This window comes from Cucurbita pepo, chromosome 4 (genome assembly GCF_057944985.1).
Source record: "Cucurbita pepo subsp. pepo isolate OVF chromosome 4, ASM5794498v1, whole genome shotgun sequence".
Taxonomy (NCBI): domain Eukaryota; kingdom Viridiplantae; phylum Streptophyta; class Magnoliopsida; order Cucurbitales; family Cucurbitaceae; genus Cucurbita; species Cucurbita pepo.
Genome location: NC_141801.1, coordinates 9,429,735 through 9,447,520, shown reverse-complemented (window position 1 = coordinate 9,447,520; position 17,786 = coordinate 9,429,735). Strand labels below are relative to the sequence as shown.

Sequence of the window (17,786 nt, the reverse complement as noted above, 5' to 3'; positions counted from 1 at the left end):
TTTGAGTATAAGTTTTCATGCATTTTAGCCCAAAAAGCCTCATGTTAATGGAGAGAGTATTTTTGTTTATAAACTCGTGATTATTCCAACCACCAACAGAGCTCAGATGAGAGGATGATTGGGTTAAATGCCCTTAACAAGTTTGACAGGGGCAAAATGGGAAACAAACATTTTTTTTTTTTTTTTTTTTTTTTGCTTAATTAATAATAAAAGAAAATATATATAATTAAACTTTATATTTTTAAAAACTGCACCGTTCCGACGGCTTCCAGGAATCCCTCGCCCCGCGATGTCGCTTCTTCCCTTTGGAAGCACACTTCCTGAGATTCTCCATGGATGAGCTCGAGCTGTCCTCCAATGGCTGCTCATCGACTTCCTCTCCCGAAACCTACTTTCAGAACCAGAATTCTCGCACCAACTTTCACATATGCAACGCCTTTACTTCGTGCTAATTTCATCTCTTTCACATTTCACTTGTTCTATTCGCTCCCCAAATTTCATTCTATTCATGATGAAGCTGCAGGATCTTCTAATCACGATCCTGTTTCTTCTTCAGTTTCTGCCTCGAATTCGTTTCTAGTGGAAAAGATTTTGTTCAGCTTGAAGCAAAATAATGTAAGTTCTTTGTCCAATTCTCTTTTCCGCCTGAATCCCTCAGCGTTAGTTGAAGTTCTGTATGGATGTCGCGAAAATTTACATTTGGGATTAAAATTTATTGATTTAGTTTCTTCTAGTTGCCCGAATTTGAAGCACTCGTCAATTTCTTTGAGTGCAATGGTTCATTTTTTAGTGCGCGGCAGGAGGCTGTCAGAAGCCCAAGTTTGCATTCTTAGGATGGTAAGGAAGAGTGGCGTATCACGAGTTGAGGTCGTTGAATCTATACTTTCAACGTGTGGTAATTTTGGGTCGATTGGTTTGGTTTCTGATTTGTTAGTAAGGACTTATGTGCAAGCTAGAAAGTTAAGGGAAGGATCTGAAGCATTTCGAATTTTGAGGAGCAAAGGAGTTTCTGTATCTATAAATGCTTGTAACAGTCTCCTTGGTGGTCTTGTAAAGATTGGCTGGGTGGATTTAGCTTGGGAAATATTTGGGGAAGTTGTGAGAGGGGGCACTGAATTGAATGTTTATACACTGAACATAATGGTCAATGCTCTGTGTAAAGATGGCAGAATTGCAAATGTGAATTTGTTCTTATCAGATATGGAAAAGAAAGGAGTTTTTCCTGACATTGTGACATATAATACTCTAATTAGTGCTTACTGTCGTGAGGGGCTTGTTGAAGAAGCCTTTGAACTGTTGAATTCAATCTCTAGTAAGGGTATGGAACCGGGCCTTCTAACTTATAATGCTATCATAAATGGCCTATGTAAGATAGGTAAGTATAACAGGGCAAAGGACGTTTTGAATCAGATGTCGCAACTTGGGTTAAAGCCTGATGCCGCTACATATAACACATTGCTGGTTGAGATTTGTCGACGAGATAATATTTCAGAAGCTGAAGAGATATTTGATGAAATGTCACGTCATGGTGTTCTCCCTGATTTGATTAGTTTTAGTTCTCTGATTAGTGTGCTTGCTAGGAATGGGGATCTTGATTTGGCTCTTACGTATTTTAGAAATATGAAAAGTATTGGTCTCGTGCCTGATAATGTAATTTATACTATTCTTATTGATGGGTTTTGTCGAAACGGTGCTATTTCAGATGCTTTGAAAATGCGGGATGAGATGCTTGCTCAGGGTTGTGTTGTGGATGTGGTTGCATACAATACTATTTTGAATGGGTTATGTAAGAAGAAGATGCTTGTTGATGCAGATATGCTATTCAATGAAATGATTGAAAGGGGCGTGTTTCCGGACTTTTATACTTTCACCACGCTCATTCATGGATATTGCAAAGATGGAAATATGGATCGAGCACTGAATTTGTTCGGAAGAATGGTTCGCACAAACCTCAAGCCAGACATCGTGACATACAACACATTGATTGATGGCTTTTGCAAAGTAGGTGATATGAAAAAGGCGAAGGACTTGTGGGATGATATGATCAGGAAAGATATTGTCCCTAACCACGTTTCCTACGGAACTGTAATAAATGGTTTTTGTAGTTCAGGCTATTTATCCGAGGCATTGCATTTGTGTGACCAGATGGTTGAACGGGGTATCAAACCGAATCTTGTCACTTACAATACTTTAATCAAAGGCTACTGCCGGTCTGCTGATATGCTGAAGGCCCATGAATGCTTGAGCAAAATGATATCAAATGGAATAATTCCCGATCGCATCTCATATAATACCCTCATCGATGGATATTTAAAAGACGAGAACCTAGGAAAAGCTTTTGTTATGATTAATGAGATGGAAAAGCAAGGGCTCAAACTTGATGTTATTACGTATAATTTGATTTTGAACGGATACTGTGCAGAAGGAAGAATGCTAGAGGCTGAGCAGGTGTTAAGGAAAATGATTGAGAATGGTGTAAATCCTGACAGAGCCACATATTCTTCTCTGATAAATGGTCATGTCAGCCAAGACAATATGAAGGATGCGTTTCGTTTCCACGACGAAATGCTACAAAGAGGACTTGTGCCTGATGATAGATTTTAGTTTTGGGTTTCATTGGATGCACATCAGAATATATACAATTAAGGTAGAGGTCTCTTTCTCTCTTGTGTGTGCATTTAGACATACTCCTGTATGCTACTGCATTTATCTTTTCTCTCTTGAGAGTGCCATTTTCGTACTCATACTGAATATATTCATCATTCTAGCTCGGTTCAATGTTTACAGAACCAACTTAATCTTTCATGCAGGGATACTTAATATCTGATCCAAAACTGGATGCTGATGCTTTTACATTGATGTTGTCTCTTCAATTACTGAGAATTGAAGTTCTGATCCTCTCAGGTTTTGAATCATCTTTACTTGTTACTTTTCTCCATCTCTCTGTCTCTATTTCTTCCTTTTTGATAAGAAATGCCTCATAGATGAAATGAAATTGCAATAGTGGGGAGTAAAGCCAGGCCCCAAGTTAAACTTTTAGGAGTTACCAGCAAAAGAACAGTAGATAAAGACGTGGCTTCGAGTTTCTATGCTCCTTTTTGCGAAGAGGACGCCATTCTAGGAATGGGGAGCCATGGAGTCGCTTTCGCGTCTTGTCCTAATTGTTTAAGCTTGCTGGTTGAGTCCCCATTTTCTAGAAGAAGAGCTTGATTTCTTTGGGTTATTTACCATTTCAGTTCAAGAGGTGAGCAAACTGGTGTGGGAGAGTTGAGTAGATTATTGCAAAGCGATCGAATTGTAAAGGCGCCATTTGATACTGTCAGCCAAAACCATATTGTTGCTGTATTGAGGGATGAAGTGTAGAGAGCAAAAGAGATAGAAGTTAATCCAACTTTCCCCAAAGAGTACCTTTTCCCTTAGTTTTACTTTACCATTGAAGTTATCTTTCTTGTAGATCTTGTGGCCTATTTGTCAGCTGCCAACCAGAATATGGATAGAACACATTTCACTTTTGTTGTCATAAGGAGAAACCAGTCAACTTGTTGCTTCACCATGCCCGATTAGGCGAAAAACCCCGCAAAAAGGAAAAGCTAAGCGAAAAGAAGGCATGGCTGCACAATTACTTGGTCACTCCTAGTAAGGGCGCACCACATTTCTATTCCCATTCACAAGCTCAATGAAGGAAATTGTTTGCCATGGTCACGGAGTGTTGGACACTCCCAGACCCGTTTCCTCTTCTTCGAGCGAAAGAACCAGAGATACGACACGGATATGGTGATGACACATCATTTTGTAAAAATCTAGAACATGGAGACAATAAGGACACGCTTATTAAGGTACGCATTTCAGAAAATCTTATATCATTTTTGTAACGGCCCAAGCTCACCGCTAGCCGATATTGTCCTCTTTGGGCTTTCCCTTTCGGACTTCCCCTCAAGTGTTTAAAACGCGTCTGCTAGGGAAATGTTTCCACACCCTTATAAAGGGTGTTTCGTTCTCCTCCCCAACCAACGTGGGATTCTCACAATCCACCCTCTTTGGGGCCCGCGTCTTCGTTAGCACTCGTTCTTTTCTCCAATCGATGTGGTACCCCCACGAAATCCACCCCCCTTCAGAGCCCAGCGTCCTTACTGACATACTGCCTCGTGTCTACCCCCTTCGAGGCAATATCTACTAGTGGGAAGCTTAGGCCGTTACAATTTTTATAGTAGAAGTAAATTCTTCAAACACAGATGCTCGTGCTCAGCCCGTTGGCTAAGGCATGTGATCTCGAAGTAACGCCTACTCCAAGGTCAGCACTTAGAACCTCCAAATGAGGTTTGGAGGTTGAGATGCTGCCAAAACAGCCCTTTTTGACCCATTTGAAAGGCAGGCTGCATGATTCATGACATGGGAAAATGACACTGACCCCAATATTTCAGGCTCCTTGGCTGGTTTGTGATGGCAACTTGATCTCACTGTAGGAATACAAAATGGGCAATGCTTCAACAATAAATATATTGAAGAGCTGTTTTGTAAGCACTTTTTTGCACTTGTACTTCTCTTAATGCCATTGATTTTGGGCTCTCTATCTTCTCCAAGTCACTTTTCCTTTTGCAGCCTCTTTCTTCCTGTAGGATAGCTGTTACAGATTTGACATTATTTGATACATTATTAGTTACATGATTTGTTAATTTCCTTATTGGATTACATATTTTATCAACTTTAAGTTATGTTAATTGAGTTCATTGTTGTGTAAAAATAATAAAGTTATGAACACGATGACATTCTAAATCGATATGTAATGACGAACGTTTATTGTGCAAACACTAATTGATATTAAAACTTGACCGTGTCATAGGTTATGATGACAAATGACAAATGTTCTTTAATGACAAACAATGCCCGTTATCATAGCCTATTATTAGCCTACAATGACATATGTGGATTGTTTCTATTTAACGACACATTTTTCGCAGTTGATTATGATATCAGTTTATTCAAGTATCACTCATTTATTCAAATTTCACTTGAAAAATTAGACTACTTTTCGATAGGTACATGTCATCCTTGCATATGGATCATGTTAATCTTCTTTGTATCGTTCAAATTTTATAGGATGTCCTCTCGTCCTAGGCATGAAGCATTACAAATAGTATCGGAGTGGAACCTCTTCCAATAAGATATGGTTGGTAGGCACATGATGCTCAAGTTAAAGAGGGTATATAAATGAATCAAGACCACATTTAAGTGAAATTGATCATCATGATATAATAATGGTTAAGAAATGCACGTTTCTTTTTACTGACTCAATCATATGAGCTCCAAAGTTAAACGTACTTAACTTGATGCAATTTGGACTAACTTTCTAGGATATTTTTTACGAAAAACATGTTAAAATAACTCGCATTATGAATAATTTTCACTCTTAAAAGCAGTTTAAAATAAGTAAGTAATGTAGTCATATCGAAAATGGTATAGAGGATTTCGAGATCATCGAGGATTTCGAGATCATTGTATGTCAAATAATATAACTATTATACCTTGAATGATTAAATTAAACAAGTCGCATTTCAACTTCATATATATATATATATATACCAACAATATTATGAAATGACAAACTTTAGTAGAATGGGTGCATTTAAAACGTGGGGAAAAGGCCATAGTAGAATTGTTGCATTTAAAACGTGGAGAAAAGGCCTCATAGAATTGTTGCATTTAAAACGTGGAGAAAAAGCCATTTAACTAACTGAAAAAAAATGAAAAAAACTGTTTATAGATTGGATTTAATATTATTTTAAATGATTTTTAAAACACATAAATATAGTTTTCAATTTAAAAAAAATAATGATAAAATAATTTAATTATAATATTTGGAACTTTTTTTTTTTTAATAATTTATAAAGAAATTGAGAATTATGAAGTGGTCAAAGTCAACCATTTTAATATTTATAAAGAAGGATATTAAACAGTCACCGATGGTTACATATCTCCTACGTGACAGACACGCTGTGACGTTAACCTGATTGGTTGATTGGCCATGTTGACATTTTTTTTTCATTTAAAAAAATTCATTTTTATTATTTTATTAAAAAAAAAAAAAAAAAAAAAAAAAAAAAAAATCTAACTCCATTTTTATTAAATAATAAACGGTAAGTTTTTTTAGGTTGGGTTGAACTGTTCCTATTATTGATTCAAATTTAAGTTTGTAGCACGTCTATTAAGTTAATGCATATCGAAATTACTATGATTAAGGCTAGAATTATGAACTAAGGCGAAAGTAAAAGTTCAAACGTTGAAAAGAAAATTCAAAGAACGCCAGCGGAGCTTGTGAGGCCACCATCACGAGCGCTGACGACGATTGAAACTGGTCCCATGGTGTCAATCATGATCATTGATGCCAATCCCTACAGGTTCAACCAATGGTAAAAAGATCGACCGCATGGAGATCAGCCGATGATAAAAAAGACTCAGATTTGAGTCTTGGTCACAGTACATTCGAACGGATTTGACCAAGTAATAGTCAAACCAAGTAATCGTTTTTCATATTTTGACTTTAAAGCACTTACAAAATAGTAAATATGTGTTACAAAATTAAATACATATATTATTTTTATTATTGGAGTTAACAATAATAACATCTTTTTATTGGTTTTTTTTTTTTTATTCATAAAGCCATCAAATTAAACAAGATGAAAAATATTTTAAATTATTGATTTTATATCTAATTCAAGTTTAAACTTTAAAAAGTATTTTATAAAATTTAAATATTTAATTTTTTTATATCTAATATACACCTAAAATTTCAATTTAATTTCAATTTAATAAATAATTGACTTTAAATTTTTAATATTTATTTTTAATTAATCAAATTTATTAGATATAAAATAAAATTTTAGGAATTATTAAAATTTTATTAACTATTTCACATGAATCCAAATTTATTTTGAATTAAAAATTTTAATATTTATATTTAAAAGATTAAATAGTTTTTAAATATATCAAAAATTTTATTCGATATAAAACAGTTGAATTAAACCAATTTATTTTGAAATATAATTGAGTGAATCTAAAATCTTTTAATATAATTTTTTTATTTTAAAGATAGGAAAATTATATAGAAAATGTAAATATTTAATATTTTGTATAATTATTTTTAAAAATTATTGAGGAAAATAAATAGAAAAAAATAAAAACATTATTAGAGTTAACAATAAGTATCAGTAGAAAATATTTATTGACTCTGGCAACCAATGATGGCGGTATTTTAGTCATGGATCATGTAATTTGTTAATTCAAAATTTATATTTAAGGAGTGTCTGTTCCCGTCTTTTGACAGTTTAGTTATGTCAAACAACTGTCACATTTTAAGTGTGGTCTGAAATTGCAATTATTGTCATATTTAACACGTGCTTAAATTTATTAAAAAAAAGAACTTCAAAGATGTTTGTTAAGAGTGTGACGACACATTTAAAAATTTAAATACTATGATTATTAAATAATATAATTATCTGGTACGCCAATTCATATTATTTAACATTAAATTAATAACTTCGAATTTTTTATATAACGAAAATGGTTATATTTTAAATAAAATTATCAAAATTATATTTAATTATAAAAAAACTAAATTTTATAATATATATTCTAAGATACGACAGAAGGCTACCTTCTTCTTCTCGAGCATCTTGTGCTCGAGTCACAGACTTCACGACAACGTGTGAACGATGAAGTAGTAACATTTCTCATATTAATAATCACTACCCATTTCGATTATGACATGTTTTGGGTTCGAGTTTGATCCTGACTGCGAACTGAAACACCCTTCACTCGTGAGGTTCGAGGTTAAGATTTTGAACACTTTTGGTCTCCAACTAACAACCGTTCATAGCTATTTGTCAAAGTTTAGTAAATTTCAACATTAAAGTTTTAAAGCGTTTTTATATGTCTTAAAGTCTCGTAATCCGTAACCATTAATATAACTTTAATATACATACCTACCTATACCTATATGATTTTCATTGCCGACATCTCTGACCACCGACATCTTAGGAAAAAAAACACCCTTTGACTTTTTCCAAGTCAATCTCCGATCAATATAAAATCCTTCTCTTTCTCAACCTTCTTCATCTTCCTTTCCAATCTCCAATTTCATAATTTCAATGGGAAATTCTCTCTCTCCATGTCTTCATGCCATTTCCACCACCGGCCGCCGCCGCTCCTCCGCCGTCAATCTCATCTTCTCCAACGGCGTCACAAAATCCCTCACCGGAAACCACCACATCGCCGGCGAGATCATGTTCCAATTCCCGGACATGATGATATGCCACGCTGATTCCTTCTTCATTGGCCACCCGATTCCCTCCTTAGCTATCGACGACCAACTCGTTGCGGGCGAAACCTATTTCGTTCTCCCGATCGACTTATTCGCTTCCTTCGACGTTCTCTCAACGTCGTCGCTCGCATCAATTGGAGCGGGAAATGCTAAATTCTCCGGTCAAAGTCCATTTGAATACATTCGAGGCACGAATGGAAGAATTGTCATTAAGATCGTACCGGAGTTTCTTGTTCGGCTTATTTCTCCCGCAGCGGGCGAGAGCGGTGGAGGTAACTTTCTTTGTAGCACGCCGGAGTTGCAGAAGCATTACGATCAGCTCGTCGGGTCGACGAAAGGGCAAGTTTGGTCGCCGAAGTTGGAGAGTATTTCTGAGTATAAAATTAGGTATTCGCCTTGTAAATTTGTAGGGTTTAAAGTCAAACAAAAAGAAGGGTAATCAAACCAAACCCTAATTGATTCAATTCATACCCACAAAGCTGAATGAAGCATATTTGAGCTTCACAACGCCTGCCAGCTCTTAAGAACACATCAAAGTTTCAATTTTTAGTAGAAGTTCGAGATTGTTTATCTTCGATTGTGTTCGTTTGTTACGAGTCGCATTGATCGTCTTCATCTTTCCCGGTCGGGTTAAGAAGCTTATCGGGAACGTTCCTAGTTTTCAAAATGTCTATGTAAGTTTTTTTCGGGCAAAAGCTCAACCAAATATGAGGAACAATGATTCTAATTTTTTTTCTCATATATATTGTAAGTGTGACGTTCGAATAAATGAGAGGTATATAAATGAACCATGATCACAACCAAATGAGTGTGACCCGAGTAAATGAAAATATGGTTAAGAAATGCTTAAAAGAATTAATAGTTACTACATATACGAACGAGATGCATATTTCTTTTCAGTGACTCAACTATAAGAACTCGAAAGTTGAGCGTGTTTGGAATGAAACAATTTCTATTGGGTGATCTCTCGGAATCTTTTTTAAGAAACATATCAGTGAGACAAAAAAAAAAAAAAAAAAAAAAAACATAGTACAAGAATCTGTGTTGACATGTAGAAAAAGTCTTCACTCTCAGAAGTAGTTTAAGACATATAGATAACATGGTCACATCGCATAGCCGAATCATGATTCTAAATCCAAGTAAGAAAAATATCTTCGAAATGGTCCTGTGAGGTTCCACATCGGTTGGAGAGGAGAACAAAACATTTCTTATAAGGGTATAAAAACTTCTCCCTAACCGACACGTTTTATACCCATGAGTCTGGTGACGATACGTAGCAAGCTAAAACAGACAATATCTGCTAGCAGTGGCTCAGTGTCACAGGTACTAACCCTAGTTTATTGGCAATTTTTTTTTTTTTCATGGCTCGATAGATAATTTGATAAGCCCATTATTTTTTTTTTTTCGTGTTTCAAAATACGGTTAATTGACGTGCTTAATCTAACATCGTTTAACTATTGAAGTTACGCTCAAGTTAACAGGTAATTTTATTTCTATTTCTTAATTCTCGAGTAAAATTTCAACAACGTTGACAAATTATAAACTTACGGCTAGTTGAACCAATTGAGTTAGAGTTGTGAATAGGCCAAATCTTATCACTTATAATAATTAATTAAAGAAGGGAGATACTTGTTCAAGCTTTTGTGGTTTATATTCAATGATTTGGTTGAAAGCTTCAGCTCATAGTTCCCTTTTTGACAAGCAATTTACATCACACAACTCAAAATTTCTATGCATCCCATCACTCTAAACCTAATATCTTTGTATAAAAGTCTTCGCAACTTTTAAGGTTGTTTGAAAATTTGTTCGGTTTTTGTTTTTTCAGAACAGGGGAACAGAATATTCTTTATACCAGTGTAGAAACCTCTCTTTAGTAGATACGTTTTGAAATCATGAGGCTGACGACGATATGTAACGGGTCAAAATGGACAATATCTACTAATGGTAGACTTAATCTGTTACCGAAAGTCCGTCAAAAGTAAAAGTTCAAAGTATGAAAAGCAAACTCAACAAGGTCAGCTGAACATGAGCGGTCGACTACCATGAACGTTAAATATTTATATAAAAGTAGTTGAAATAATAGCGTGGAAACCTCTGCTTAAGGCTGAAAATGATACGTAATCTTTAACTTTGGAAGGCATTTTCAAGAGATCTCTACTAGTAAATTTTAAGAAAGTCTGAAATGACTACTTATCGACTCGGATGTGTTCTGGGGTTCGATTCGTATCCTTTCCGAGCTAAAATTTTCTCTGATAAGCTACTAAAATTCGAGACTATCACGATCACCTTTAGATGATTTACTTGAATTTGACCGGTCAAAACAAATTATTATTATTTTTCTTCAATTTGATCCTCCAAATAAAAAATGTGAACCATCCCTTTGAAAATTTTAAGGTTTCTTGGGAAGCTCAATTTTTACCATTACCATACCCTACTTCATCAATATCAAAATTACACAATATTCTAATTCAATAAAAAAAAAAATGACCTAAATTAGTAAAGATCATAATAAGTTTGACCCGCAAAGTCAAAACCCTAAAACAACCAAATTCATTCAATACCTAGATCCACTGCTACCAAATATTGTCCCCTGAGATTTCCTTTTCGGGCTTTAAAATGCATCTATTAGAGGAGGTTTCCACATCCTTATAAATAGTGTTTTGTTGTACTCCGCAACCAATGTGGGACATCGCAATTTTTTAGGTCATCGAATTTTTTGAACACCCCTACATGCTTTATTTTTTCATTTAAATGGATTATGTCCACTTTGAGCTTTCCCTTTTGAGCTTTAAAACGGGTCTACTAGAGAAGGTTTCCACTAGGGTGTTTTGTTCTCCTCCCCAACCAATGTGGCTCCCTACTCGATAGTTATATGCTTGCTACATTCCCATATAACAACAAATTTCAATTTCTCAACTCTTACTTTCAAAACTCTCTTTCGAAATGTTTTCTAAAACTTTCTTCTTGAATCGGGACCAGAGGCTCGAGCATACGTCGTTGGGCCATAGGTGACACAATAACGAATAGACTTAACTCACTTGCTGCTAAGAAGTGACACAAGAACGAATAGACTTAACTCACTTGCTGCTGAGAAGTGACACAAGAACGAATAGACTTAACTCACTTGCTGCTGAGAAGTGACACAAGAACGAATAGACTTAACTCACTTGCTGCTGAGAAGTGAGTGTCACACAATCGCAAGTTCACTGCCATCAAAGTGCGATTGTGACAAGACATCACAATTTTTTAGGTCATCGAATTTTTTGAACACACCCACTTTATTCTTTCACTTAAATTATGTCTTATTTGGATTAAGGTTTTTGTTTTGTTTTGTTTTTTTTTAACTCATTTTGATTGATTCAATCACCCCAAATTAATTGCACTAATATAGGTTTAAAATAATGATTACAACCATTAAAATTAAAGGAAAAAGAAAGTAAAATTTTTTATATAACAAATGTAAGAAAAAGACTCCCATCCACTAAAACTCAACCAAATCCCTCTTATAAATGAAGCTCCTTTCCCATCCTCCAAATCAATCCATCTATCCCAACAAGCACAAGCACACCACAAGAGAAAAAAAATGGCAAAATCCTTTGCTATCATTCTTTTTGCCCTTTGCTTCCTCTCGACCCTCGACGTTTCCGTCTCTAAAAAAGATCACTTCGTCGTCGAGGGCAAGGTTTACTGTGACACGTGCCGCATCCAATTCTTCACCCGTGTCAGCAAATGGATGCATGGTAACATAATTTCTTCGTTCGTTCCTTCTGTATCTTATGTTCGAACTCCTGTAATGTCATTTCTTTATAATGTGTCATGTATCAGGAGCTAAGGTGAAGTTGGTATGCCGCGAGGAGGAAGGAGGAAGCGAGACGTTAGCTGTCGAGGCTGAGACCGGGAAGAACGGTGAGTACACGATCAAGGTGGACGGGGACCATGAGGAGGAGGTTTGTGAAGTGAATTTGGTGAAGAGTAGTGATGATGACTGTGCTGAGGTTCCCACCGATGGATTTGGGCATAGGGCGAGAGTGAGCATCACGGCCAACGATGGCATCACCAACCCTGTGCGTCAAGCTAACCCACTTGGGTTCATGAAGAAGGAGACACTTCCTCAATGCAAGGAGGTTCTTCGTGAGCTTGGGTTCGATGAGGCTGGTCTTCCCGTTTGAAGCTAAGCCACAAAGGGCGTTTCTTGGTTAAGCACATGCATGGTTATAGCATATATGCTTTAATGTTGAAATAGATGAGGTAGTTGCTCAAGAGTTTATTTTTTTCTTAGTAATTCAAAATGAATCTAGGTTATGATTTAATCATGAATAAATTCATCATTAAAGCATTAATGGTACTTGGCTAGCTTTGTTCTTAGGGTTCCCTCATTTTTTCTAAGTAAAAGGGGAAGAGGTAGGATGGGTCACTTAGGGTTCCCTCATCTGGGATCGAGTGATATTGGGTTAATGAATAGAAATTACGAAGCAAGTATAATTGAAGCTTATAATTTGAAGTTCCAGGCTTTTAGTGGCTCATACGAATATTAAAAGGATTTGTTAAACCGAAATGTGTATTGTTTTAGAAGTATTTGAATAATTAGGTTAAAAAAAATGTCCAACTCAACCCAATCCCTAAATAAAGCACAAACACGTCATTGCCAATTACCTAAAGCAATATACATTTCGGTTCAAATGAAACATTTCTATTAAATAAGAAGGTAAGGGGTGGTTTAGATTATATACGTCATTTAATTTTATTATACACATTAAATATATCATTATTATACGCCTCGCTTAGGCCATAGGGGCACAATCTACAATACAATTGTCTGCTCTAGCCTATTATTTGGGGCACAATCGTATGACTTATTCATTTAATTTATGTCTCTTATAGGTTTGATTTTTTATTGGATCATAAAACCCCACTCTTTAAAGATCCTTTCTTTTTCTTCGGGCTCGTCAATTGTAATGATTTGATAACCGGCTCATTGATAGATGTAAATTAATAATATAAAGAAATTTAAAAGAATTCTAATTAATGTCAAATTGATTCATGATTTAGTCTACTCACCGTCTCTTTTCTAAATTTAAAAAATTAAAAAATAATAATTACTATATTATATAAAAATTAAAAAGATAAACTAGCCCTCTTTTCTAAATTAAAAAAAATAATTAGTATACACATTTCCCTATAATACCAATTTTAATCTCATCAAAATTCTCTTTCGAAAACTTTCTTCTTGAATTGGGGCTCAAATCTTGTTTTCAAACTTTCTTCCTGAATCGGAGCCAAAGGCGAGCGTCGCTAAATCTCTCTCTGCCCTCGTTTTTTAAAATTTCTTCTTGAAAACTGGGACTCGCAAGAACGAACAGGCTTAACTCACAACGAACAGGCTTAACTCACAACGAACATGCTTAACTCACAACGAACAGGCTTAACTCACAACGAACAGGCTTAACTCACAACGAACATGCTTAACTCACAACGAACAGGCTTAACTCACAACGAATAGGCTTAACTCACAACGAATAGGCTTAACTCCCTTATCGACGTGGAGGAAAAATAGGACTATTCGGAGGGGCTGGAGTGGGTAAAACAGTACTCATTATGGAATTGATCAACAACATTGCCAAAGCTCATGGAGGTGTATCCGTATTTGGAGGAGTAGGTGAACGTACTCGTGAAGGAAATGATCTTTACATGGAAATGAAAGAATCCGGAGTAATTAATGAAGAAAATATTGCAGAATCAAAAGTGGCTCTAGTCTACGGTCAGATGAATGAACCGCCGGGAGCTCGTATGAGAGTTGGTTTAACTGCCCTAACTATGGCGGAATATTTCCGAGATGTTAATGAACAAGACGTGCTTCTATTTATCGACAATATCTTCCGTTTCGTTCAAGCGGGATCCGAAGTATCCGCGTTACCTCACAACGAATAGGCTTAACTCACAACGAATAGGCTTAACTCACTTGTTACGAATAGGCTTAACAAAAATATTATATAAAAATAGAAAATAAACAGAAAAAATCTATTATCTTTTATCTACGTTAGAAACATATATAATAATCTACTCAATAAAATCATCCCAACCTAATACATAAATAATACCAATATATTAAACATGGCTTAAACATATATATTTATAAAAAAATATATATAATAATTTTCGAGTTTCGTTTCATGTAATCATTTTATTACACAATATCAATTTATATACTAAATAATTGCATGCAGATATAGTTTAATGGTTAACGTGCGATTCTTCTATTACTCCCTTAATAGTTGAAGGATTAAAATTAAGCACTTAAAAGGAAAAAAAAAAAAAAAAAAAATTTGGATATACCAAAAACATAGCTATTTTTAGGTTTAGTAAACACCAAAGCTGAAAAAAAGACTCCCATCCACAAAAACTCAACTAACTCCCAAACAAACGACCAAATTAGTCCTATAAAAGAACCTCCTTTCCCATCCTTCAAATCACACTTACATTCAATATTCTCCATCTATCTATCCCAACAACCACAATGGCAAAATCCTTTGCTATCATTCTTCTTTCTGCCCTTTGCTTCCTCTCCATCCTCCACGTCTCTGTCTCGAAGAAAGATCACTTCGTCGTCGAGGGCAAGGTTTATTGTGACACGTGCCGCATCCAATTCTTCACCCGTGTCAGCAAATGGATGCATGGTAACACAATTTCCTCGTTCGTTCCTTCCTTCTGTGTCTTATGTTCAAACTCCTGTAATGTCATTTCTTTATAATGTTTTCATGTATCAGGAGCTAAGGTGAAGTTGGTATGCCGCGAGGAGGAAGGAGGAAGCGAGACGTTGGCTGTCGAGGCTGAGACCGGGAAGAACGGTGAGTACACGATCAAGGTGGACGGGGACCATGAGGAGGAGGTTTGTGAAGTGAATTTGGTGAAGAGTAGTGATGATGACTGTGCTGAGGTTCCCACCGATGGATTTGGGCATAGGGCGAGAGTGAGCATCACGGCCAACGATGGCATCACCAACCCTGTGCGTCAAGCTAACCCACTTGGGTTCATGAAGAAGGAGACACTTCCTCAATGCAAGGAGGTTCTTCGTGAGCTTGGGTTCGATGAGGCTGGTCTTCCCGTTTGAAGCTAAGCCACAAAGGGCCTTCCTTGGTCAACCACATGCATTCTTATAGCATATATGCTTAAAAGTTTCCAACTTTTAAAGCACATTTTTAATTTAAAGACAATTGATGTCAAATAAATAGTTGAATAAAATTTTAGTTTGGCAATTTTCCATCGAATCGTTTTTCTTTGCATCAAATATGATGAGTTAATGATGATACTTAATAATAATGCCGAAAATTATAAGTACATGTTAATCACCATGATTTTTTAGATTCATCAATCATTGTTGCTCACTGTTCACTTGTGTTTACCCCTAGATGTTTTAGATTCCTAGTCAATTGTTGCTCCTCAACGCATTTCAGTAGGTTTGATTCGAGCAACATTTCACCCATAACCATAACTCGTCTATTGATTCTTCAACGTTAGTCGGTTTAGAATTTCTCCCAATAGAATTTCTCCCAAACTTCATCCTGGTCATGGATGGACTACCTTGGCTCAGGTCCATAAGCAATGATGACAGTGTGAGATCCCACATCGGTTGGAGAGGGGAATGATTATCCCATGATGTCTACAACTGTCGCCAACAAGCATGCGAGAGCGTAAGATCCCATATCAATTGGAGAGGGGAATGATTATCCTATGACAACAAGCACGCGAGAGTTGGAGAGGGGAATGATTATCCTATGACAACAAGCACGCGAGAGTGTGAGATCCCACATCGGTTGGAGAGGGGAACAGTGTGGAAGGAAATTGTGAGGCTGACAATGATACGTAATAGGCTTGAGCAGACAATCAGAAGTCTCCCAGGCTTGAGCAGACAATCAGAAGTCTCCCACGAGGAATGTGCAGAGGTTCTCCTTTTTCTTATGTGAGTTTGACTCGTCTTTAACTCCGCTTGCTTCTAACTCCGCAAAATAAGTGAGTGATCAGCTCCCTGCCCTTTGTACACACCCTGTCGCTCCTATCAATTGAATGGTCCGGTGAAGTGTTCGAAGTCCACTAAACCTTTTCTATTCAACAAGGCCGCCCCAAAATACAAAAGTTGTTGAAATTAAAAATGCAAAAGTTAGGTCTAGATTAATTATGGATGGAGACATTTAAAAGTTTTAAGGGTAAAACATATTTTAAGGTTAAAAAATGGGTATTTTGGGATCTCTTTCCAAAAGTTTTAAAATAAAGTATTAATGCAATCAGATATTTAAACGTTACTCTAAAAAATTAAGAATATTATTAAAACTCGTAATAGTTTTAAAAAATATATTTTTTTTTACATAAAATATACATTTTTATTAATTTAGCCTAATAAATAAATATTTAATATCCAAATTTATGGATTTTACTTATAATTAACCTTATATATATATAGATATATATTATAAATAATAATAATGGATATAAATATAGATAATTAAGGCTCCAAATAAACAAAAACCTAAAAAAAACAATTTCACCAATTTTAAAATCAAGCGATATAAAATCCCCCTTTTCTCTCTCTCTCTCTCCTCCTCCTCCTCCTCCTCCTCCTCCTCCGTCTTCCCCATTCTAAATCCTCTCTTTTCTCTCTCTAATTCCAATGGGCAATGCCGCCGCCTCTCCATGTTATGTATCAATTTCCGTCTCCCGCCGCCGCTCCTCCGCCGTCAAACTCGTCTTCTCCGACGGCTTTACTAGACTCCTCCCCGGTAAGCACCACATAGCCGGTGAAATCATGTTCCGATTCCCAAACACGATGATCTGTCACGCCGATTCCTTCTTCATCGGCCACACCCTCCCCTCCTTAGGCACCGACGACAAACTCATCGCCGGCGAGACCTACTTCATTCTCCCGCTCGATCTATTTGCCTCCTTCGACGTTCTCACCACATCGTCGCTCGCAGCACTCGGCGCTAAAAAGGCGAAGACCGTGAAATTTTCTGGTCCTTGTCCGTTTGAGTATGTTCGAAACGCAAATGGGAGAGTTCTGATTAAGGTCGCGCCGGAGTTCATTCTTCGCCTAATTTCCCCGGTGGGCGCGGACGGCGGCGGAGGAGGTCAATTTCTGTGCAGTACGCCGGAGTTGAAGAAACATTACGATCAACTCGTCGGATCGAAGGGACCGGTTTGGGCCCCCAAATTGGAGAGCATTTCGGAGTATAAAATTAGGGATTCACCCTATAAATTTGTAGGGTTTAAACTTAAACAAAAAGAAGGCTAAATAAATACCAAAGGCTAAATAAGTAATTTCACTCCTTTTTTCTTTTTCCCTTTTTTGTCCTTCTGATTTGTACAAAAAGAGAGAGAAAATTTCAATTTTACAAATATTAACATTTTTTTTTTTTAATTTTCTTATTGCAATGTTTTATTATCAATATCAACCCGGAAAATATAATATTAAAACAAT

At 36.2% G+C, this 17,786-nt stretch overlaps 5 protein-coding genes and 1 non-coding gene across 9 annotated transcripts; 5 read left to right on the top strand and 1 right to left on the bottom strand.

The window, feature by feature from the left end:
- The first annotated feature begins 261 nt into the window (after positions 1-261).
- On the top strand, positions 262-4,681 carry LOC111793292 (Tetratricopeptide repeat (TPR)-like superfamily protein). Of its 4 annotated transcripts, none has more exons than XR_015420581.1 (3): positions 262-2,647; positions 2,811-2,904; positions 3,237-4,681. XR_015420581.1 is itself a non-coding variant. In XM_087123011.1 (3 exons), exon 2 carries the CDS (start codon positions 775-777, stop codon positions 2,602-2,604), a length of 1,830 nt encoding a protein of 609 aa, XP_086979137.1. In that variant the 5' UTR covers positions 475-615; positions 735-774; the 3' UTR covers positions 2,605-2,647; positions 2,811-4,681. The 4 variants fall into 4 exon arrangements, 2 of the variants coding, with proteins under 2 accessions (XP_023530884.2, XP_086979137.1); XR_015420582.1 differs by having other exon boundaries at positions 2,811-3,836; positions 4,422-4,681; XM_087123011.1 differs by having other exon boundaries at positions 475-615; positions 735-2,647; positions 2,811-4,681.
- A 330-nt stretch (positions 4,682-5,011) lies between these two features.
- On the bottom strand, positions 5,012-5,117 carry LOC111794158 (U6 spliceosomal RNA). Its single transcript, XR_002815049.2, has one exon. It is a non-coding gene; the product is annotated as a U6 spliceosomal RNA (small nuclear RNA).
- Positions 5,118-8,130: 3,013 nt separating this feature from the next.
- On the top strand, positions 8,131-8,959 carry LOC111792953 (DUF4228 domain protein). Its single transcript, XM_023674587.2, has one exon. It carries the CDS (start codon positions 8,145-8,147, stop codon positions 8,754-8,756), a length of 612 nt encoding a protein of 203 aa, XP_023530355.2. The 5' UTR covers positions 8,131-8,144; the 3' UTR covers positions 8,757-8,959.
- Positions 8,960-11,875: 2,916 nt separating this feature from the next.
- On the top strand, positions 11,876-12,662 carry LOC111794048 (olee1-like protein). Its single transcript, XM_023676162.2, has 2 exons — positions 11,876-12,057; positions 12,143-12,662. The coding sequence occupies exons 1-2, from the start codon at positions 11,901-11,903 to the stop codon at positions 12,484-12,486; spliced, it is 501 nt and encodes a 166-aa protein (XP_023531930.1). The 5' UTR covers positions 11,876-11,900; the 3' UTR covers positions 12,487-12,662.
- A 2,131-nt stretch (positions 12,663-14,793) lies between these two features.
- Positions 14,794-15,582, top strand: LOC111794064 (olee1-like protein). Its single transcript, XM_023676184.2, has 2 exons — positions 14,794-14,991; positions 15,082-15,582. Exons 1-2 carry the CDS (start codon positions 14,832-14,834, stop codon positions 15,423-15,425), a joined length of 504 nt encoding a protein of 167 aa, XP_023531952.1. The 5' UTR covers positions 14,794-14,831; the 3' UTR covers positions 15,426-15,582.
- A 1,327-nt stretch (positions 15,583-16,909) lies between these two features.
- Positions 16,910-17,635, top strand: LOC111792952 (uncharacterized). The gene has a single exon (XM_023674586.2). The coding sequence runs from the start codon at positions 16,980-16,982 to the stop codon at positions 17,598-17,600; it is 621 nt and encodes a 206-aa protein (XP_023530354.1). The 5' UTR covers positions 16,910-16,979; the 3' UTR covers positions 17,601-17,635.
- The last annotated feature ends 151 nt before the right edge of the window (positions 17,636-17,786 follow it).